Raw genomic sequence first — 23,765 nt, 5'->3', positions numbered from 1 at the left:
CGCTTCTCTGTCTCAGTAGCTCTCAAAAGTCCCTTTCTCCACTCCAAGTGGGCCTATATCCATTACAGTCTCCTTAAACAAACTCCCTTTAACACACACACATACACACACACACACAACACACACTACTCAAAGATAGGTGAAGTTCACATCCTGATTTGAGTTCTTATCATTTTTGCTTCCAACTCTGGGACAGTAAAAACAAAAGCTTTTGTGTCTTCTTGGATTGAGGCTGGATCTTATAGCAATAAGACTTCTGCATCTTATGGCAATAAGAACCAGACATAAATTATTATCTCTACAAATTATCTCACCATATTTATTAGTCATTGGTGAAACAGAGGAAATGGACACATTTTTTTCAGAAAGAGAATTATATGACACTTAATCTAAGACAGTGATAAATAAACTCCCTAATTGCCAGAACTAATAAAATATAATGAGTAACTGTTGCAGAGGTAAAATATATGTTCTGCAAAGCTTTGACTTTATGTTACAGTTCAATTTCATTTATCTTCAATAAATTATAACTTTTGGATTCTATGTATCACTCATTCATATAGACTTATTATGCATATTTTCTTCTTTAATGTCTCAAAATAATTTTATAAACTGTGGGCCATATTAATTAAATCCCTGATTAGTTAACAAAATGTTTTTAATATCTTTGCTTTATACAAATTCTAATTATAGATTTGTCGTGCTATTTTTGTCCAAAAAAATAACCCCAAAAGTTGGCAACCTAAAACACCATTTTATTTTGCTCACAGAGTTATGGGTCAATTATAACTCAATAAATCTGAAATTAAAAAACAACAGAATATAGAAAAGCTCAACTAGGTGGTTCTCACTTGGGGTCTGTCAAGTGAATACAGTGAGATGTTGGCTGGGATGCAATCAACCCAGGATGGCTCACCTACATGGTAGACAATGGATACTAGCTATCAGCTGGGAGCTTGGATCTGACTATTGACCAGAGTTCCTCATATAACTGCTCAATACAGTGGTCTCATATAGTCTGACTTCTTACTTGGTGGCTCAAGTCTTACAACAAGCAGTGAAGACACTTTGTGGTTTTTTCTTGCCTACTCTGAGAAGTCACACAGCATCACTTCAGCCACAGTCTTTTGTTACAATCAAGAAACAAGTCATCCATATCCGACTAGAGAAAACATACACCCCACCTCTTGATGTGAGGTCAAGTTCATTATGTAAGAACACTTTATGAGATGAGATACTGTTCCAGCCATCTGTACAAAACACAATCTCTTACTGGATGCAAAAGGCAATCAACTGTCTTAGTTACGCACCGGAGATGTTAGGAATGTTGCCTAACATCTCTATAGATATAAAATTAGTCTTCCACATGGATCATCTTCCAAGTAATTTCAATTATAATAAATTTTGTTACTAATCACTCTTTCAACCTGTCATGTTACCACATACTTTATAAGAAAAGAATTGATAGCCTTAATACAAGATTTTGATTTTCCTTCATAGGCTCTGATGAAGGAAGAGAATCCACCTCTTTAAAAGAATGATTCAGGACGCCTGGGTGGCTCAGTAGGTTAAGCGTCCGACTTCGGCTCAGGTCATGATCTCACGGTTGGTGGGTTCGAGCCCCGCGTCAGGCTCTGGGCTGACGGCCAGCTTGGAGCATGGAGCCTGTTTCAGATTCTGTCTCCCTCTCTCTCTGACCCTCCCCTGCTCATGCTGTCTCTCTCAGGAATAAATAAAAAACATTTTAAAAATTAAAAAAAGATGATTCTGGGGCACCTCGGTGGCTCAGTCAGTTAAGCATCTGACTCTTGATTTCAGCTCAAGTCATGCATGATCTTGTGGTTTGTGAGTTCAAGCCCTTTGTCAGGCTCTGTGCTAACAGTGAGGAAACTGCTTGGGATTCTCTTTCTCTCTCTCTCTCTGTCCCTGCCCTGCTCCCTCTAAATATATAAATAAATAAACAAATAAATAAATAAACTATTTAAAAAATAAATAGGGGCACCTGAGTGGCTTAGTCGGTTAAGCGTCCGACTTTCGCTTAGGTCATGATCTCGCGGTTCGTGGGTTCAAGCCCCGCATCGGGCTCTGTGCTGACTGCCGGCTCAGAGCCTGGAGCCTGTTTCAGTCTGTGACTCCCTCTCTCTCTGACCCTCCCCTGCTCACGCTGTCTCTCTCTCTCTCCTAGAAATAAATAAAAACATTTAAAAAAAATTAAAAAAAATAAAAAATAAAAAATAAATAAAAGAAATGGTTCTTATGATTGCCATTTGGGATTAATCAGGAAAAAATAAAATTCTTTATTAATTTTTTTATCTCATGTAAAAAGAAGAAAGGAAATAAATGTGTTCTGAGTTACATGTGTCTGCTAGATTGTGCTAAGCACTATACCTAGAGATATATCTACATCTACATCTCTAAGTACATCCCTATTTATACAAGTAGTTGGTCCTTCAGTAGAGGCTCAGTGACATTAAGTAGCTTTCCAAAGTCATACCTAATTTGTAGCAGAGCTCAACTCTGAAATCAATATTCAATGACTTCAAAGCTTGTGCCCTTTCCACAACATCACTTATATTAAAATATTATTAAAGTACATGTTTTTCCTTGATGTTATGGTCAGACCTAAATACATCATCAAAATTACTTTTCCTTGACAACTATATTTTCTTAAGTTTTTCTATACGAATCTCTTCAACTACTGGATAAGTGTCCAACTTCATAAGCAACACATAATGATTTCCTTGAGTTGCGGTCGTCTGTTCCATATTGGCTTTCTAATCATCTGAAAATCCCAGGAAACTCAGCATATGGTTGCAGAGGTGAGAATCTCCTCATTTATATCTAAACTTTAGCCATAACTCAGAAATCCCATTCTAACCTGAGAAAAGGAATACTTAAACACAAGAGACCTCAGTTGTTTTCTCCTTGCATAAAATTTGTCACCAGATAAATATTTTTTTATTCAAATCCTTGCAAACAACTTTGCCTTCCTTAGATATCCAAAAACTACACAAATTAGCTTACACAGGCTGAAGAAAGAAATCTTAAAATGTGTGTACAGTAATACACTTCTATCATCTATGCAATCAAATCTCCAAAATCTTTGTTTCAGTTTTCTTGAAGAAACCTGAAATGCCATCTCAATAATACCTTAATAAATTGTATGATTTCAAAGGGATAAATTATTATTATTTCCCTGAGATGTCACAAACAGTTCTTTATGTCCCACTCTATTTTATACCTGTGTTACATCAAGCATGAACTAAGGGCATTTAATTTTTTTTCATGTTTATTTACTTTTTGAGAGAGAGAGAGAGAGAGAGAGCAAGGGACCGAGAGAGGGAAACCCAGAATCTGAAACTGCCTCCAGGCTCTGAGCTGTCAGCACAGATGCTGGGCTCGAACCCACAAACTGCAGGATCATGACCTGAGCCTGTTGGACATTCAACCAACTGAGCCACCCAGGCACCCTAGGGACATTTAAATGTTTAAGTCTACTACTTCAAGCATTATTCCATGCCATATTTGGGTCTGTGATGCGCTATCTGATTGAGAATTGAAGCTGAGAACTGACGACTGTATTAGGAATAGCTAATTTTTGTTGTGCCCAACTAATAGTTTTTTTTAATCATAGTTAATTGTGATACCCCTCTGCAGCCAAAAGTCTTTGAGGTCGGTGAGAATTAGCTATTCCTCCTAACCTTACTACCCAGTTATAATGAAATAAATTTCAGACCAAATTCTGTACACACACACACACACACACACACACACACACATATTTATTAAACAAGCATTTCTTTGCAAGGAGGCATTAAGAGATTCCACAATCTATTCTGTGAGCTCAGTGAAATCTCGGCAGTGTGTCGCTTTGGGAGCTCCAATCAGCACAGAGCACAAAGGCAGGCTCCCCGGAAGCAGCAGCAGCAGCAGCAGCAACAGGCAAGGGGCGGGATCTGCTTACCGTATAAGTAGGGCAACCAGAAAGTTGTTCTACTCCGCAGGTGGACACAAGACCACTTAAAGATCCAACAATACACTGTTTTATGGATAAAACCTATTGTGCTTAGGAGTTATGTAAGCATCAGAGTTTGAGTGAATTCTAATGTTGAAGTGAATATCTTAGCCCCTCAAGTAGTGAGGCCTCGTGGATAAAGTGATAACTGAACAGCCTCCAGCCTGTGCATTCTTTATTTGGGAGACTGACTGCCCCTATAATTGAAGCTTGCACTAAACTGTACATTCGTACTATGTAATAGACTATGCTACAGTGTTTTATTTTTTATTATTTGTTAACATTTATTTTTTTTTAATTTTTTTTTTTTAATTTCTGAGAGAGAGACAGAATAAGTAGGAAAGGGTCAGAGAGAGATACAGAATCTGAAGGAGGCTCCAGGCTCTGAGCTAGTTGTCAGCACAGAGCCAGACGCGGGGCTCACACCCATGAACCGTGAGATCATGACCTGAGCCGAAGTTGGACGCTTAACTGACTGAGCCACCCAGGCGTCCCTAAGATTTATTTTTGAGAGACAGAGCGAGACAGAGCATGATGCGGGGGGGGGGGGGGGGGACACAGAATCCAAAAGAGGCTCTAGGCTCTGAGCCGTCAGCACAAAGCCAGACACAGGGCTCGAACTCATGGACTGTGAGATCATGACCTGAGCCGAAGTTGGACGCCCAACAGACTGAGCCACCCAGGGGCCCCATTTTTTAAAATGTTTTATTTATTTTCTGAGAAAGAGAGAGCAAGTGGGGAAGAGACAGAGAGAGGAAGACAGAGGACCCCAAGCAGGCTCTGCACCAACAGGCTGACAGCAGTGAGCCAGACATGGGGCTCAAACTCACAAACCATGAAATTTTGGCCTGAGCTGAAGTCAGACATTCAACAGACTGAGCCACACAGGTGTCCCTCTATGCTACAGTCTTTTTAATGCAAAAGTATTCAAATGTAAGAACCATAACAATTGTTGCTTTAAACCACACATGTATCTACTTAGCAAATTTTGATTTAACATCTTCCACACGTCAGACACTTTCCATTAGATACCAGGGTCATAAAGTGAAATAACATATAGTTCTTATACTCAAGAAGCTTAGAATACAATGGGAGAAACATAAGCAAAGTAATAACTATAGTATGAAGTGATAAATGCTGGAGTAACAGTGCATACAAGGGTACCAATGGGATCCAAAGAAGGGCAAGTATATCAGATCCAGAGTTTCTTGGCTTTAGCTTTCCTGCAGTGATGGTTAGTATTAGAAAATGGTATGAGTTGATTTAGAGGCACTAATGGAAGAAACAATGTTAGACGAAAGCGGACCAGTTCTGAAGGCACAGAGGTTTAAAACCTCACAATCCAGGGGCACCTGGGTGGCTCAGTCAGTTAAGCATCTGACTCTTCGTTTCAGCTCAGGTCATGATCTCACAGTTTTTGGGTTCGAGCCCGTGTCGGGCTCTGCTGACAGCGGAGCTTGCTTGGATTCTTTCTCTCTCCCTCCCTCTCTGTCCCTCCCCTCTTGTGCTCTCTCTCTCCCTCTCAACATAAACATTAAAAAAAAATTAAAACCTCATAATCCTGTTTAAAAACTGTAAGTAGCTCTGAATGGCTGGGGGAAACAAAGAGAATGAACTGCGAAAAGGGAGATCAGCTCGGGAAGACCAGATTATTTAGGTTGTCTGTGTGGAGGTGAGGAGTTTGAACTTCTCTTAAAGGTAGGGGATACCATGGAAGAACTTTATTCATGGAAGTAAAGTACATTTGAGAAAGATCATTCTAGAAGCAATGTGTAGCATGGGTAGGATCGGAGAGGAGGCAGAGTTGATGTGAGGGTAATAACACATGAAAAGTGGTAAGAGCTTGACCAAAGGAATAGGCATTGAGAATAGTGAAAGGGATAAATTCGAAAGTAAGAAACCAAAGGACTTGAGACCAAGTGGATACACAAAGCGTGAGAAAAATCTAGACTGTCTGAGAGCTTTGGGCAATTTAATAGATTAGTGCTACGGAGATCCGTAACAATATGGGTTTGATCAGTGCAAGTCCACTTACATGCACATTTTTTTTGGATACAGTACTGAAAACTATATTCATATTTTTAAATGTTTATTTTTGAGAGAGAGAGAGAGAGCATGTGCACAAGTGGGGGAGGGGCAGAGAGAGAGGAGGACAGAGGATGCAAAGTGGGCTCAGCCCTGATGTGGGATTCAAACTCACAAACTGCGAGATCATGACCTGAGCCAAAGTCTTACACTCAGCTGACTGAGCCACCCAGGGGCCCTGGTACCAAAAATGATTTTAATAACATTTTCTCTAGCTTACTTTACTGTAATAATGTAACATATAATACATATAACATATAAGATATGTATTAGCTGACTATGTTATCAGTAAGGGTTCTAGTCAACAGTAGGTTATTGGTACTCAAGTTTTGGGGGAATCAAAAGTTATAGGTGGATTTTTGACTGCAGGGGCACCAGCACCTCTAACCTCTTTAAGGGTCAATCATATTATACATGGCTGACTGAATGAGGTCATGATCAAATGAACAGTGGCTCTATGATGGGGCATTTATTCTTTATTATATGAAGACACCCCAAAAAATGTTTTCCTTACAAGTTTGTAGAGCCATAAAATAAAAACGGAAGGCTATAACAGGAGCGTTATCTCCTTATCAGATACTAACACTTCCCTGTCAACCCACCAAATTCTCACTGCTCTTCTCTTGCTTGGCTTGTTATACATGTTCGGTTCCTTCTACTTTTTCAAGCACTTTCACTATAGATTTTCGTCCTTGCTGGCCAAACTAGTGGTGACTACAGTTTATCACAGTACATATTTTATTTACGCCAGGACTATAAACTAAAATCTCACGTATATATGCGTGCTAAAAACTGGGCAGTAAGCACAGCCTATTGTACACAATTCTCTCCTGAAGTAACTCACAACAACTTTGACTGGAAATCCAAAGAAATTAACAAAACGTGTCTTATAGCTATGTCAAACCTATGGATTATTATAAGTCACTTTACCTGCGCAGTCCCTGGTTCATTAAGAACACATGTTCATATACTAAAACATTTAAAACAGGAACATACACTTTTACCTATCTTATACTCTAGTTGCTCCATCATTCAAATGTATATTCTTTCCTAATTAAAATATAGATCAAAATTCCTAAATAATATCCCTTGTTTTCTAAAAACAATGTGTTTTCCCAAAAATTCTATAGAACTTTATTAATAAGAGTAGAGACACTAAAATGAATATACAGAATTGAATAAACAGTATTGCTATTGGGAAAGCAGCTTTATGCCACAAACAAGGAAAGATCTTTGAAAGATCTGGAGAATGATGAAATATACTTGGTTTAAAATGCAAGTAACACCACCACAACATATAATTTCATATTTAATATTTTAAAGTTTATCAAGAGATATTTTAGACTCGAAGACTGTTAAGAATTCCAAAAGTCAGTTATTATATTGTCAATGTTTGAAAATATAACTATGTAACTAAAAGCTCTCCTATTAAACTGAATACTAAATAATGGATTTTATTATACCAAAATCAAAGAACAAGGCAGACAGTAAGGTAAATGCAGAATGATTTATTGAACTTGGAAAGAACATAGTTCTCTCTTCTCCCTGTATTTCCAAGCAGAAGTGAGGAGAAGTGAAGAAGAATTTAGAAAGGATAATTACCACACACCTAATCATTAAATAATATCTTTTGAGAAGAAAATGTTTCAATTGTTTTAGTATAACAAAAGGAGGTGTTTAGAATAACATACATTCATTTTAGGACATGAACATCCTTTTACATTTTGTTCAGAATTACTAAATTATCCCTTAGTCCATACGTGTGATAGTGCACTTTTTGAGATCTTTATTTAAAAATCTCAGAAAACGTTCCCCCTCCCATTTTGCACTGTTTCTAGCTAACTAGTAATTCTGTGTAGATAATAAGGATTACAGTTAAAAATAGAATAAAAGAAGAACAGAGCTGATCACTCAAATAATTACATTTGATCATTCAAATAATTACATTGTGCTCAACTGGACAAAAAAAAACCCAGCACATGACTTAGAAGAATTCACAAGTCAGTGTTTAAATAAGCATTTTAGGGGTAAGCCTCCATCATTCTAAATATTTATGTTACAGAAAACATCTATGATTACACCACAGGGAAGATTTCTCTTGCATATCCTTTAATTCCTTTAACATTTTCGTAAGTTTGAAACAAGCTGAACTATTTGAAGTCTTACAGACTTTGGGTTCAATTCCAATCAATCAGATTGAGAGTGCTGGCAATCATATTTTGGGGAACAGGTAGCAAAAAAACAAAACAAGACAAAACAAAACATTGGATTGAGTAACTTGGTTACTGTACAGATACTCCCACATAGTTTAATGAAGATGTAACTTTCCTATGAAGCCTACTTAAAAATGACCTTTAAAATCCATTGAAGATAAATAATAAATAAAAAATACTGGGCTTTACAAACTTAGAGACAGGCAAGCACTCATACATGCACATGAACGTACATATACCCCTTCGTCTATCTTTCTGATTTCTCTTTCCAGACTCAATCTTTTTGAAAGGAAAAAAAAAGAAGTCCTAGAAGAACATATTCCAGTGTTTGACCATATTTTACAATGACTTCATCTCTTCTTTAAAATGCTTCATGCTGAAGACACACTCATTTTGAAAAACTAAATCCCCCATGGAGTACGTAAGATATTAACAAAATCTTCGTCACTTACTATCCCTATACTTAGACCTTCATAGTAATCTTCAAATTCACCATATGACACTTCATCAGACTTGCTGCAGGCATCTTTTAGTGTTTCTAGAAAAGATAATTTGATTTCTTCCTCTGTGGAATGGCCTGTAAAATAGTACTGACTGTGAAACATTCTCCTTAAAAGACTAGTGAAGTGACTGATGATGATAAAGAAATACTTAATCACCTTAGGAAATCTCTTCACAATTTGAAATCTTAGGTCAAACTATCCCCAAAATTATTTAAACATTTTGTTTCATGAATTAGAATTTAATGGTGATGAGTTTAGTACACATTTCAGGCCTTTTTAAGCCTCTGATATGATGTATCTAATACATATAAGCAAAATAAGAGTCACTACTTTAGATATTCTTAGATTTCTTTTTTAAAAATTTTTTTTAATGTTTTATTTATTTCTAGGAGATAGAGAGAGAGACAGCGTGAGCAGGGGAGGATCAGAGAGAGAGGGAGTCACAGACTCTGAAACAGGCTCCAGGCTCTGAGCTGGTAGTCAGCACAGAGCCCGACGCGGGGCTCGAACCCACGAACCGCGAGATCATGACCTAAGCGAAAGTCGGACGCTTAACCGGCTAAGCCACCCAGGCGCCCCTAGATTTCTTAATATCTTAGAGGACTTGGCTTTATTTCCATTAGAAATGAGAAAAGAAGAAAACAAATAATTTCTAAGATTTATAGGCTGTTAATGCAGTAATGCAATGTGTGAAAAACATCCCTGTATTCAGGCATTAGTTATTTTATGAATCAGTTACTCATAATCGCAGTCAGAAAATATTACTGCGAACATAGGATTCGGAGGCTTATGAAAATCTTTGCTGGAAGAACTTTTGCTGGATTAAATCACTATTTTAATCTCTGACATTAAGTAGACTATTTCCACTAAGTTATCTTAAATATGATTAATTTCATTCTATAGGAAGATGCTACTGAGAATCACATCTGTAAAAAAATCATAATTTTTTAGTTTGTTATTTAAGAGAGAACATAAAACATCTGATTCAGTCTGTTCATTCATTTGCTTTTTTTAATTCATTAAGAGAACAATAAGCTATTTAAATAAGTAGCTTGAATTGTATTGTGGTCAAAGGGAAGAAATGATCTCAGCCACTACCCTCCTTCCTCCACAGATCTACTCCCAGGGTCCCAGCACAGAACAGGGAGAAACACAGTCATTAAGTTTTTAATGAGAGGAGTTGAAAGATGGAAGTAAGCTATAGAAGTGGTCAGGTAATACTCAAAGAAAATAGAGGCCCATTAATACAGGCAAGAAAGGGTCAGAGAAATCTATGTGACTCTCTAAATAATTTTGAAGTCATAATATGTTTCAAAATAACAACCTTCAGTGGAAATACCATTTTAATTGTCTAATGAGATCGGCAAAATTAGGCAAGAGTTGGATCTTTTTCAAACACCAGAGGTTCTCTAAGGGACTTGGTAATAGTTCATTGTAAAGTGCCTTTCACTCTGAAAGTGCTTAGGATACGATGTTTGCTGTCTTTTCTTTTTTATTATTATTTTTTTAATGTTTATTTATTTACTTATTTTTATTTATTTATTTTTTTTCTAAGAGAGAGAGAGAGAGACAGCATGAGCAAGGGAGGGTCAGAGAGAGAGGGAGACATAGACTCTGAAATAGGCTCCAGGCTCTGAGCTGGCAGTCAGCACAGAGCCCGACGTGGGGTCGAACCGCGAGATCATGACCTAAGTGAAAGTCGGACGCTTAACCGACTAAGCCACCCAGGCACTCCTGTTTATTTATTTTTGAAAGGCAGAGACAGAGCACACGCAGGGGAGGGGCAGAGAGAGAGGGAGACACAGACTTAGAAGCAGGCTCCAGGCTCTGAGCTAGCTGTCAGCACAGAGCCCAATGCAGGGCTCGAACCCACAGACCATGAGATCATGACCTGAGCCGAAGTTGGACACTCAACGAACTGAGCCAGCCAGGTGTCCCATTTGCTGTCTTTTAAAAACATGCATGCGAGGGGCGCCTGGGTGGCTTAGTCGGTTAAGCGTCCGACTTTCGCTTAGGTCATGATCTCGCGGTTCGTGGGTTCAAGCCCCGCATCGGGCTCTGTGCTGACTGCCAGCTCGGAGCCTGGAGCCTGTTTCAGTCTGTGACTCCCTCTCTCTCTGACCCTCCTCTGCTCACGCTGTCTCTCTCTCTCTCTCCTAGAAATAAATAAATTAAAAAAAAAAAAAAACATGCATGCGAGGGGTGCCTGGGTGGCTCTGTTGGTTGAGCATCGGACTCGGTTTTGGCTCAGATCATGATCTCACAACTAGTGAGTCCTAGACCCCCAACAGACTTTGCTCACAGAGTGGAGCCTGCTTGGGATTCTGTCTACCTTTCTTTCTGCCCCTTCCTTGTGTTCTCTCTCTCTCTGTAAAAAACAAACAAACAAATAAATAAATAAAAAATAAATAAAAACATGCATGAGAAATAGAGAACAAGTGATCCTTCTATTTTAAAAACAGACTGAGTGAACAAGGACTAAATAAGTAGGTTCTGCAGAAATGGTAATATAAAACAATAAAGTGAATTTGTGATTGAATGTTAGTCAAGGATTAAAATTAATCAAGATCTAATATACATAAACATAAATACTTGTTGGCAGTAGAGATTTCCTCCTCTGTTTACCATCTGTACTTTGGGATAAATGAGTTTTAACAGTACTTTTTTAAATAAAAATATTATTTACTTTGTTAATTGTTTTAAAGTTTTTATTTATCAATTTATTTTGAGAGAGAGAGTGCGAGCAGGGGAGGGGCAGAGAGAGACACACACACGCAAAGAATCCCAAGCAGGCTCTGCACTGTCAGCACAGAGCCCAAGGCAGAGCTCAAACTGAAGACCATGAGATCATGGCCTGAGCCAAAATAAAAAATCAGATGTTTAACCAGCTACTGAGCCACCTTTGTGTCTCAACATTTTTAAATTTAAATTTGTGTTTCAAATACTCAAGAATTTTATACCTCCTTAATACTCCCACCCAGGAAATACATAACTCATTTGTAACTAACTTTTCTCTTTCTCCTCTTAGAGACCATGAAATATTTTAATGAACAATGTTAAGTTTCTATTATTTTTACAAGAAATATATTTGGGACACCTTATTTCTACTAAAGCTGAAAAATAGCTTTTTCTAATAAATTATTTATGCAAAGTAAAAAAAAGTATTTTCTATAGTTAGGTTGTGCTACAAAAGCCTTAATTTAAAATTATTTATAAATTGTAAACAATCTATATTCCTGAGATGGGTATGTGAATAGATTATAATTTGTAATAAAAGATAACAATAAAGGTTTTTTGTTTCCCTTCCTTAAAAAACAGTAATGGGGGCGCCTGGGTGGCTCAGTCGGTTAAGCGTCCAACTTCAGCTCAGGTCATGATCTCACGCCTCCTGGGTTTGAGTCCCGCGTCAGGCTCTGTACCGACAGCTAGTTTAGAGCCTGGAGCTTGTCTTTGGATTCTGTATCTCCCTCTTTCTCTGACCCTCCCCTGCTCTCTCTGTCTCTCTCTGTCTCTCAAAAATAAATAAAAAACATAAGAATATATAAAAATAAAAAAAACAGTAATGGGTTTTCTTTTTTTAAAGGCTTTTTACGCCCTGTTAGATCTCCTTAATGAGAATATAAAGACAAGGTATGGTATTTCTTAAACTAATGAAGGCTTACCCAAAAACAAAAACAAAAACAAAACCCTCACCAACAATTCCATGACACCTAACAAAACTAAAGCAACTTAATTAAGATTATTAGAGGGGGGTAAACAAAGAGAAAAACAGTATAGGGTGTTGAAATCACCTAATTTTGAAATAAGTAAAGTATCTTGTTCTTAATTCAGTAAGACTAATTAAAGGAGAAAAGCAGAAAATGACATAGGTTTAAAAGAAAAGATATGCTAAATCCAATTAAATAAGGCTAGAAATTTTCTTATGGCAACTGCAGTTCACTTAAAGTCATTGATAAGCAAATTAAACTATCTTGATTTAAAATGGATTGTTAGAAATTCTTTTAATATTAGAAAAAGGGAAAGTTTAGAATGATAGTATTCTATAGTATTTAACAGTAACAGTAACAGATCAAAATTATAAGTTAGAAAGAAACTATTCATAAGACATAAATTATACATGGTCCAAAAATATACAAAAATATGTTTAGCCTCTCAAGCAACCAGGGAAATGCAAATAAAATTTGTTTTAGTCTATCAGACTGGCAAAAATTTGTGGTGTTAGCATGGAGGTAAGGTAACTGAATTCTGCAACTAATGGCAATATAATCTGATATAGCCATCTTACAGTGCAATTTGGAAGTATTCATTAAAATTTGAAATGTAGGGGTGCCTGGGTGGCTCAGTCAGTTAAGTGTCTGACTTCAGCTCAGGTCATGATCTCACAGTTTGTGGGTTCGAGCCCCATGTCAGGCTCTGTGCTGATGGCTAGCTCAGAGCCTGGAGGCTGTTTCAGATTCTGTATCTCCCTCTCTCTCTGACTCTCCCCTGTTCATGCTGTCTCTCTCTCTCTCTCAGAAATAAATAAAACATAAAAAAAATTTTATAAAAATAAAATTTGAAATGTAGATATTCTAGGTCTTAAAACTACCCCCTCCACCCTGGAAACAACAGAAAATGAGCCTATGCAATCACAAATATGCCTATTGATTTCGTCATTGTTTAGAAATTTAAAGTCTACCAGTAGAAGACTAGCTAGGTAAATTGTAGTATATTGATTTTTAAAAAGAATAACATACAGCAAAGAAAAACAAGGTGGCTCAGTGGGGATTAATATGTAAAGAGCTCCAAAAGTAAATTACATAGCAGTGTGTTTAGTGTGCCTTTCGTGTTTAAAAAAAAAAGCCCTTCAAGAAGTATTAGATATTTATAGATTTATAGTACATATACAGCTATGAAAATTCATAGAGTAAGGATTTAAATGTATACACATTAAATGATCATAACTGTTACCTCTAGAGAAGAAAGTATAATGAAAAGAGGAGAGTGACTCTGGCCAAATGCTTTCATTATAATAAGAATTCATTTATAAATCAATTATGTAAAATTATAAATCAATTATGTAAAAATTGAAGTCAGAAGAAATATAGTAGGCAATACATCTCTAAAATTACAGATCTTCCCTGACTTATGATAAAGTTATGTCTGATAAACTCATCAGTTGTAAATTGAAACAATCCTAAGTCAAAGATGCATTTAATTCACCTAGTCTGCTGAACATTATAGCTTAGCCTCGCCTACCTTACATGTGCTCACTTACATTAGCCTACAGCTGCATAAAATCACCTGATGCCTATTTTACAATACAGTGTTGAGTATCTCAAGTAACTGACTGAATACTGTACTGAAAGCGAATGGTTGTAAGCGTGTGGGTTGTTGACCCTAATCGCATGGCTGACTAGGAACTACAGGTTGTCGCCATTGCGCAACAGCACCAGAGAGTAGTGTGCCGCACGGCGTTAGCCAGGGGAAAAGATCAAAATCCAAAATTCGAAGTAGTTTCTACTAAATGCTTATTGTTTTCACACTATCATAAAGTAAGAATATCATTAAGTTGAACCATCTGAAGTCGGGGACCACCTGGATACATGCATGTATTTTCTAGATCCTCAAATTTGGACAGACATATTATGCTCATTACCTGTATACCTCTGTTCCTAGAGATAGACATTCACTTTCTGCTTTAAATCTTCACATGTAAGCAAATACAGTAAAACCAACTCAGAGAACTTGCACATGTAATTACCTGTCCCCTAAATCTATTCTGTTCCAACTCAAATTCCTCACCATCTCCTTAGTAAGAAATAAAAGTTCAATCTCAGTTTATGAAAATCAAAGAAAAAAAATAAGCAGACAATAGACCTATGAATTTTTTTTTTTTAATATTTTTATTTATTTCTAGGAGAGAGAGAGAGACAGCGTGAGCAGGGGAGTGACGGTCAGAGAGAGAGGGAGTCACAGACTGAAACAGGCTCCAGGCTCTGAGCTGGCAGTCAGCACAGAGCCCGACGCGGGGCTTGAACCCACGAACCGCGAGATCATGGCCTAAGCGAAAGCCGGCCGCTTAACCGACTAAGCCACCCAGGCGCCCCTAGACCTATGAATTTTTAAATGAAGGTCAAATGGCTCTTATGTTTCTAGTTTAAAAAATAACTGTTTATTTCCTCCCTTAATAGCCTCAAGTCCACACTGTAAGTTAATATAATTTAAAGATATTACTTTCATTAACATTTTAGAAATGTGATGCATTTATACTCATAATAATTACCTGAAATTACTTGAGGATGCTTCTTTGCACAATAACATTTTCTTATATCTATAAGAGGCACACAGCCAGTTTTGTTGAAATCCAGTTTCATAAAGGCCTAAATAAAGAGAGATGTTATTTTTTTTTCCTATGAACTCATTAGACATGAGAACCTAACTCCCTATTCGGAAGAAAGTTATTTATGAGCTCTAAACAAGCCAGTTTAAAAGTACTAAACTATATGAAGGAAGCATCATGAATCCAGGAAGATATTAGAGCAAGATGTTAGGTAACCTACACTCCAGTATTATTTCTACTACTTCCTGGAATCCTGACATTGAGAAAGTAACCTGACCTCTGTTGCCCTGGCTTTCCTCTCACACTTTAGAGTTGAATACCTTTCTGGTAACTTCCTGCTCTAGAATTTACAGGAAACTGGTAAATGGCCAAGACAAATTACTTTGATTCAAAAAGTGAACATGTAAATATTCATCACTAAAACCAGTGAGAAATTACAATACTTTTTAAATGGCCTGTGTTACTCCATTTTCTAAAATTTAACACTACCTTTTGATATGCCAGTTGTTTTATTGCTCTGCTAATTCAATACAATTTTTAGTATCATAAAATTTAAAATTTATGGAGAAGAGAAGTGGGCATATAGAAACACAAAACCTACTCGAAACAACAGCCCACATTTGCAAGAGTCAAAACTAGAATCAAGTTTGTTTATTCATGATAATGTGTTCACAGAAATATGGTACCTATAATGGGCTGATGATCTGTTTTCCCCTAATTCATGTGTTGAAGCCCTAACCCATCCTATACCTCAGAATATGACTGTTATTTGGAGATGGGGCCTTTAAAGAAGTAATTAAGTTGAAATGAAATCACTAGGATGAGCCCTAATCCAGTATAACTGGTGTCAGTATACGACCCAGACAACCAGACTGAGGGTATGAGGACATAGAGAAAAGACAGTCAATCACAAGCCAAGGACAGAGGCCTCAAGGGAAACCAAACCTGCTGACATCTTGATCCTGGACTTCTAGCCTTCAAAAGTGTGAGACAATAAATTTCTGTTATTTAAGTCACCAGGTCTGTAGTATTTGTTACGCAGCCCTGGAGAATTAATATAGTACTTTATAACTCTACTTTTGTCCTTTATTCACAGCATCAAGATTAGGAAAGAGACAACCCTCTAGTTTCTACTCCTGATATTCAAACCTGTCACCAGGACATGTAAAGCACAAATAAATGCACATTTATAAATATTATGTGGCAAATTCATTTAACATAAAGTTTTTGGGTCTTTTGGCCAGCAAATATAAAGATTTTGTTATTTTCTATTTCCGATTTATACCTAATGTAATTATTTATATTTTTCTGTACACAATAGCTTTGTTTCTAATATTAGATACATATACATTTTCTATTAGGTACATATACAAAATAAAAAGAAACTACGTTGCTCAAAAGTATGCTCTGAAAATGGCTCCAAGAACCTGAGTAATACTACCTTCTATAAAAATCAAGGTTTCTGTTTTGTTTTGTTAAGTTTTATTTCTTTATTTTGAGAGAGAAAGAGTGTGAGCAGGGGAGGAGCAGAGAGAGAGAGCATTCCAAGCAGGCTCCATGCTGGAATCATGGAGTCTGATGTGGGGTTCAATTCCATGAACCATGAGACCATGACCTGAGCTGAAATCAAGAGTCAGACATTTAACCAACTGAGTCACCCAAGGACCCCAGGGGTCCTGTTTTTAATTCCAATTTAACACAGTCATTTTAATCTTCATTTGAATAGCTAAGAGGCATATTATAAAAACCAGAGAAACATCTCTGGTCATCATCCTCAGATAACACGTATTGAACCTTGACAATGGAATAGACATAATGCTAAAACTTTACATGTTTAATCCTTATACTAAGTCTATGAGACAAAACTAAGGCTCAAAGATATTTGATAATAGTCATATAACTAGTCATTTATGGAGCCAACAATTTATGGGACTATTAATTTGTGAACCAAAATTTAATTTCATGTTTTACTTTCTTTTTTAAAATCTGTTCCTGGGGGGGCGCCTGGGTGGCTTAGTCGGTTAAGCATCCGACTTTCGCTTAGGTCATGATCTCGCGGTTCGTGGGTTCGAGCGCCGCGTCGGGCTCTGTGCTGACTGCCAGCTCAGAGTCTGGAGCCTGTTTCATTCTGTGATTCCCTCTCTCTCTGACCCTCCCCTGCTCACGCTGTCTGTCTCTGTCTCTCCTAAAAATAAATAAAAACATTTAAAAATAAAAAAAATAAAATAAAATAAAATCTGTTCCTGGGGCGTCTGGGTAGCTAGTCAGTTAAGCGTCTGACTTGGGCTCAGGTCATGAGTTCAAGCCCCACCTTGAGTTCTATGCTGACAGCTCAGAGCCTGGAGCCCGCTTCATACAAATTCTCTCTCTCTCTCTCCCTCTCTGCCCCTCTCCCACTCATACTCTTTCTGTTTCTCAAAAATAAATAAATGTTTGGGGCGCCTGGGTGGCTTAGTCGGTTAAGCGTCCGACTTTCGCTTAGGTCATGATCTCATGGTTGGTAGGTTCGAGCCCCGCGTCGGGCTCTGTGCTGACTGCCAGCTCAGAGCCTGGAGCCTATTTCAGAGTCTGTATCTCCCTCTCTCTCTGACCCTCCCCTGCTCACGCTGTCTCTCTCTCTCCTAGAAATAAATAAAAATATTAATAAATAAATAAATAAATAAATGTTTAAAAAAATTTTAAATAAAATAAAATCTATTCCTAAAACATATGTATAAATTATTTTGCTTTATCCTGGTAGATTTGCATATGTATACGTGGTTGTATTTTGCTAAACCCAAAACAAATGACAGATAAAGAGATTTAAAACATGTTCAATGGTGGGGCGCCTGGGCGGCCCAGTCACTTAAGGGTCTGACTCTTGATTTAGGCTCAGGTCATGATCTCATGGTTCACGGGATCAAACTCCAGGTCAGGATCTGTGCTGTCAGCACAGAGCCTCCTTGGGATTCTCTCTCCCTCTCTCTCTGCTCCTCCCCTGCTTGCACACACTCTAAATACATATATACATAAATACATAAATGTGTTCAATAGTAATTCAATGAAGTTTTAAAATAATGAGGCCTAGGGTGCCTAGGTGGCTCAGTTGGTTGAGAGTCTGACTCAGGTCATGATCTCATGAGTTTGAGCCCCACATCTGTGTTGACAGCTCAGAGCCTGAAGCCTGCTTTGTATTGTGTCTCCCTCTCTCTCTGCCCCTCCTCCACTTGCATGCTCTTTCTCATTCTCTCTCTCTCTCTCATATATAAACATTAAATTTTTTTTAAAAATGAGCCCAACACCTTATTAAGAGTAACTATTTAAAAGATTTGCTTGACAAAGTTACCTTTCGAACAAATGATTTCCTGTACTCATTCATTTCACCAATAATGGCACGTTTGAATTCTCCGTAATCAACCTTGCCACTGCCATTGCCATTCAGAATTTGCCATGCAGACTCAAAATCCTAGAAATATTCACACAGATACCACTGTTTCACCTTAAAATTGTATATGACCACAATAAAATTCATCTTAATATATTTTGTTACTACTTTAGCCCCAGGCAAGGTAACAGACTTAATTTAAAACTTCCAAAAAGTTATATATAAACCCAAACAAAAGCACTAAGAAAGCTTGCAAAGGGACTGAGAAAGCTATTTAAAGGAACTCTGTGGTGAACAGTTCTGTAAGTTGAGGACCATTTAGCAGTGGCAATGTCACAAATTTATATTTTAAGTTCAAATCCTCTCTGTACAAAAATGCTTACCATTTACTTGAATTTGAGCATTTGATTATGTTTGATGTATTGTATCTGTGACAATTAAAAAATCACTTCAGGTTCTGCAATGCTTCAAAAGCATTAGGACCACTAACAGTATTTCTAGTCTTCATGTTTCAAAGTACAAAAGATTTGAATGGCTCCAATATTATTCCATTATTCACACTGAAAGGTGTTATTTTCAGTAAAACCTTATGCCAGTTGGTTCATTTTACCGTTGCCACTTACTCCGCTGCAAATGCACAACTTAGTAGAATGTTCTATTCACAAAGTTCCTAACATCAAAGAGATTACAGCATGAGGTTTTCTTAAACTGAGGTAAATATACTTTCAATGTTTCAGTCAAGTTGTTAGCTTTAAGTGAGAATGTAAATAAGGTATCTAGCAAGGTGACTGACAAATACGTACTCAAATAGTTCTCTTCCGCTTCCTCCTACTTTTTTCAATTAAAATTCTAATAAGAAAACTACATCTTAAGATGCCCTGTCACCACCCCCCCCCCACACTTTTCAACAACTCCTAATTTGTCTGTCATAATGCCCAGTACATGGCTGACTTTAAGTGTCTGTAAAATGTGCTCCTGAGTTTTAAAATGAGCCTGATGGGGCACCTGGGTGGCTCAGTCTGTTAAGTGTCTGACTCTTGGTTCAGCTCAAGTCATGACTTCACGATTTCATGGGGTTGAGCCCTGCATCTGGCTCTGCGCTGGCAGCGAGGAGCCTGCTTGGAATTCTGTGTCTCTCTGTGTCTCTCTACCTCTTCCCTACTCGCTCTCTCTGTATCTCAAAATAAATAAATAAACTTTTTAAAAATTAATAAAAATAAGATATATTCCCATGTAATTTTCTCATCTAAGGTTCAAACAAACTCTGACTATAGGTACCATCTGTGGATTGTCCAGGCAAAGCCCGTCCATTAGAAAAGTTAAAAGACCTATTCAAAATCACACAGTTGAAGTAGTAACGCCAGAACTTGAATCTGTATCTCATAAGTCTTGTGACAAGATCATGTGAAGCAAGAGAGAACAATGCAAGAGACTCTTTTATCTGAAACCCTTGAGGTAGATGTGTTTCAAATTCACTGTTAAAATAAAACCCAAGTGTAGCATGGCATGCAAGGCTTTAATGTAACAGAACCTTGCTAGGCTTATTTCTCTCCATTCTCTTTTCCTTCCTTCCATACACCTACCCATGTAAACTAATGCATCATCTGTTTACTCGGCACCTGCATATGCAAGGGTCTACTTGAGGTGTTACACCAGGAAGCTTGAAGCACCTTGGTCTCTTCCCTGATGGAACTCACACCCTGCTTGGCCAGAAAAGCCCGAGAAGACTTCCAAGGTGGCATAAAGAAAATAAAATGGTAAATGGTATAGAGAGGACCGGGGATCACATGGGGAACTCCTTTAGACAGAACTGTCAGTGTCGTGCTCCCAGTAGAGAGAATGATGGAAAATCAGCGATGCAAAGGTCCAGTGCGAGACTGCCCCCAGAACAGAGAACGGGATGTGTAATGGCTCTGGTAGGGGTAGGGGGTGTGAGGGTGACCTCTGCGATTCCTAGAACAGACTACACTCCGTCTCCCCTTCATGCCTTTACATGTGCTTCTCCTGTTGCGAAGCCTCGCTGTCTGATCCACACTCCTCCTCCCCTCTTATGTGTTTAGTTCCTCCTCATCCTTCAAAAGGCAGCTCGGCTATACCTTCCTCCAGGAATCCTGTGATCTTCCCTCTCCTTCCCCATAAGCTGGCTTGGAATATGTCCCATGTGTTCTGAAAGCATTCTCTACTTAACACACACAGTGTTTTGTAATCTTTTTATCTTTCTTTTCCTTTGATTATGAAGACCTTAAGAGTACGGAGTATGTGTTCTCGGAGCGGAGAACAATGCTTACTCATTAGGCTCTTGTTAAATGCAAGAGGGAGGAATGAATATTGAAATTTTTTAAAAATCAACAGGACTTGTAGCTTGATGGCTAACATTGATTATGACACATGAACTACTAAAATCTCACTAGAATAAGAAATAATATCACATAAGAATACTGTTACTCATTGCAGCACATACGTTTTCAGACACTTCTAAGTGGAATATTTTTAGAGCTTGCTTAAAATCTGCCTTATCTAAAAGTCTAGTTCCTTCCTTGTCCAACTGTTGAAGGTATTTTCCCAATCCAGTCAAAATACGAACACCTCTTTTGTGTAGCTGTTCCTTTAGCGCATCTGTTTAGGAAGAAGAGAGATGGAAACCAATTGTTCCAATAAACAAATGTATCAAATTACAATTGTCTCTCTTGTAAGAAAACTAAAGCTGATGTAAGTGATCTGAGCTATGTGAATATGCAACTAGAGTGTGTGTATGACTGACAAAAGAGTTTGGAAAATAGAATGCTTTTAGTACAGTGTTAGATACAAAATCACATGTAAATATACTAGAACTATAGCACCACTGTGTGGTGGAAGTGCTGTATTTTAAGTACACAAAAATAATGGATCACTTTATCAGGATAAAAATAATCCAAATGTTACAAATAAAATCTTAGTTTTTACTTCACAGGTTTCCTCTTCATTTAATGATTCCACATCTTAAATCTCTTTCCTCTTTCCTATAATTAAAATTGATGCCAAGGCAGATCACTCAAAAATAACAAGTTCAAAATTTCTAAAATAGTTTGAAATTGTCAAAGCATAACTTACATTTTAAATAGCATCAAGGCTTTGGAATGTTGTCTTATACTTACACATTTCAAGTAGCCCTTTCTTCTAGGAATTTTTGCATTATATTCTCAAGCTCCTCGCATTCTCTTTGTGGGTCAGTGATTACATTTAACATAGTTCGTGCCATCGTTAGTTAAGAAAATATAGTTAACTTTACAGAGCAGTTATTAAATACAATAAAACACACAGGTCACTGGATTCAACAGTGACAAATATTGTACTGACCATGTGAGAACAGAGAAAATAATTTACTAACAATAACATCAAGAATATTGGACAGTTCAAACACCAATCCAAGACAACTTTTTTGTAAAATGTTTGTTTATTTTAAGAGAGAGAGCAAGCAGGGGAAGGGCCGAGAGAGAAGGAAAGAAAGAATCCCAAGCAGGCTCCATACAGTCAGCACAGAGCCTGGAGCAGGGCTCAAATCCACAACTCTAAGATTAAGACCTGAGCCAAAATCAAGAGTCAGACACTCAACTGACTAAGCCACCCAGGCACATCAAATTTAAGAATTTTAGAAAGTACTAGATAGTATGGGTTTTATCCATGAAATGAATAAAATGTGATTTTTGTAATATACTTGTCTTATGCATTAGATGATAACCTAAAGAGATTTATAGTAGCCTCTTGTAAAAGAAAAAGTGCTAGACTGGGAATGAGATTCATGTTGGGATTCTCTCCCTCTCTCTCTCTCTCTTCTCCCTCACCCCTACCCCCCACTACAATCCCTGCCCCATTCCCCTGCTCATGTGTGCTCTCATTCTAAAATAAAAAAATAAAACAAAATAAAATTTTTAAATTCATAATTCATATAATATTATTCAATTAAACAGAATCATTAAAATAGAAGAAATCTTAAAAATATTTTTAAATACATACATAAACTGCTAAAAATAAGCAAATAAGAAATATAAATCAAGTGCCTTTGTTATAAAATTAAGAAATGTCTGGAAAATACTTTACTGCTTGCAAAGAGAATGGTTGAAGACTTGAGACTGTGGTAATGACCCGTACCTTGGATGGCGTTTAAGACAAGCCTGTCATTGGCTTCTTGGCTGGCTATATCCTCAAGTTCCACAGAATCAGCTCTGCAATTGACATGTTCACGATGATAAAAATATATTGTTTTGCAGTTTTGAGAATGGAAACTCTAAACTCTTCCCTGTTCCAGACTCAAGGAAAACTCTCAGAGTTGGAAGAGTGCTCAGATCAAGTCCCACCTCTGCTTGCTGTTTTAATCCCCAGAAGATAAATATGCTAAATCAAGACCTAAGATCCTTAAGCCTCCCAAGAACTACCTTTAAACATTATATTCATTTTGTAGCTACTTCAATGTTCTTTTAAAATAATTAAAACTATAAAACTTAAAATCAGTTTTAACTTTCAAAGTACAAAATGTAAACGTGTGATCTTAAAAGGCAAAAAAAAAAAAATGCATGCATTTGAGCAATACAGGCATATAACAAAGAAACAGATTTCCTTTAGCCAATTTATGGGATGTGGTCTCTAATGCACATACAGTACAACAATTATTGTCATTCTCATATGCATATAGCACCGAGAAATAATCAGGAAGAATAGCATATATACAGATATATTCTGTGACTTAAAAAATATATTTTATTATATATTCTGATTATGTATTTTACATTTTACTTATATATATCACTTATATATAAATATGGATATATATAAAACATACATTATTTATATACAATACTTTGAATCAAAACATTTTTAAATGAATTTGAATTCCTTTAAATCACAGAATATATATTATAATATATATATAAATAATATATATTGCAATTGACATGTTCATGCCTATATATTATAAAATATATATAAATAATACATGTTTGGGGGCACCTAGGTGGCTCTGTTGGTGGAGTGTCTGATCTTCATTTTGGCTCAGGTCATGATCCCAGGGTCATGGGATCAAGCCCCAAGTTGGGCTCTTTGCTGAGTGTGGAGCCTGCTTAAGATCCTCACTCTCTTCCTCTGCCTTTCTACCCCTCTTGCTCGCTCTCCCTTTCTCTTTCTCTAAAATAAAATCTGTTTAAAATGTATGTTTTATATAATAAATATTCTGTGATTAAAAAAAACTCAAATTCATTTAAAAGCACTTTTTGATTCATAACCCTTTTAT

The 23,765-nt window shown here is 37.1% G+C and overlaps 1 protein-coding gene across 2 annotated transcripts in view; it reads right to left on the bottom strand.

Annotated features, from left to right (window-relative positions):
- Nucleotides 1-8,455: 8,455 nt before the first annotated feature.
- Nucleotides 8,456-23,765, bottom strand: part of CAPS2 (calcyphosine 2) — a 43,306-nt gene continuing 27,996 nt past the window's right edge. For both annotated transcript variants that reach the window (XM_039249926.1, XM_039249927.1), the window contains 5 exons: nt 22,631-22,704; nt 20,964-21,118; nt 18,464-18,583; nt 15,082-15,178; nt 8,456-8,890 (listed from right to left, as the gene is read on the bottom strand). In XM_039249926.1, coding sequence (XP_039105857.1) covers nt 8,715-8,890; nt 15,082-15,178; nt 18,464-18,583; nt 20,964-21,118; nt 22,631-22,704 — 622 coding nt within the window. In that variant the 3' untranslated portion in view covers nt 8,456-8,714. The remainder of the gene's footprint in view (nt 8,891-15,081; nt 15,179-18,463; nt 18,584-20,963; nt 21,119-22,630; nt 22,705-23,765) is intronic.

Source organism: Hyaena hyaena, unplaced genomic scaffold (genome assembly GCF_003009895.1).
Source record: "Hyaena hyaena isolate Hyena2069 unplaced genomic scaffold, ASM300989v1 scaffold_352, whole genome shotgun sequence".
NCBI classification, from domain to species: domain Eukaryota; kingdom Metazoa; phylum Chordata; class Mammalia; order Carnivora; family Hyaenidae; genus Hyaena; species Hyaena hyaena.
This window is presented reverse-complemented; position numbering and strand designations above follow the sequence as displayed.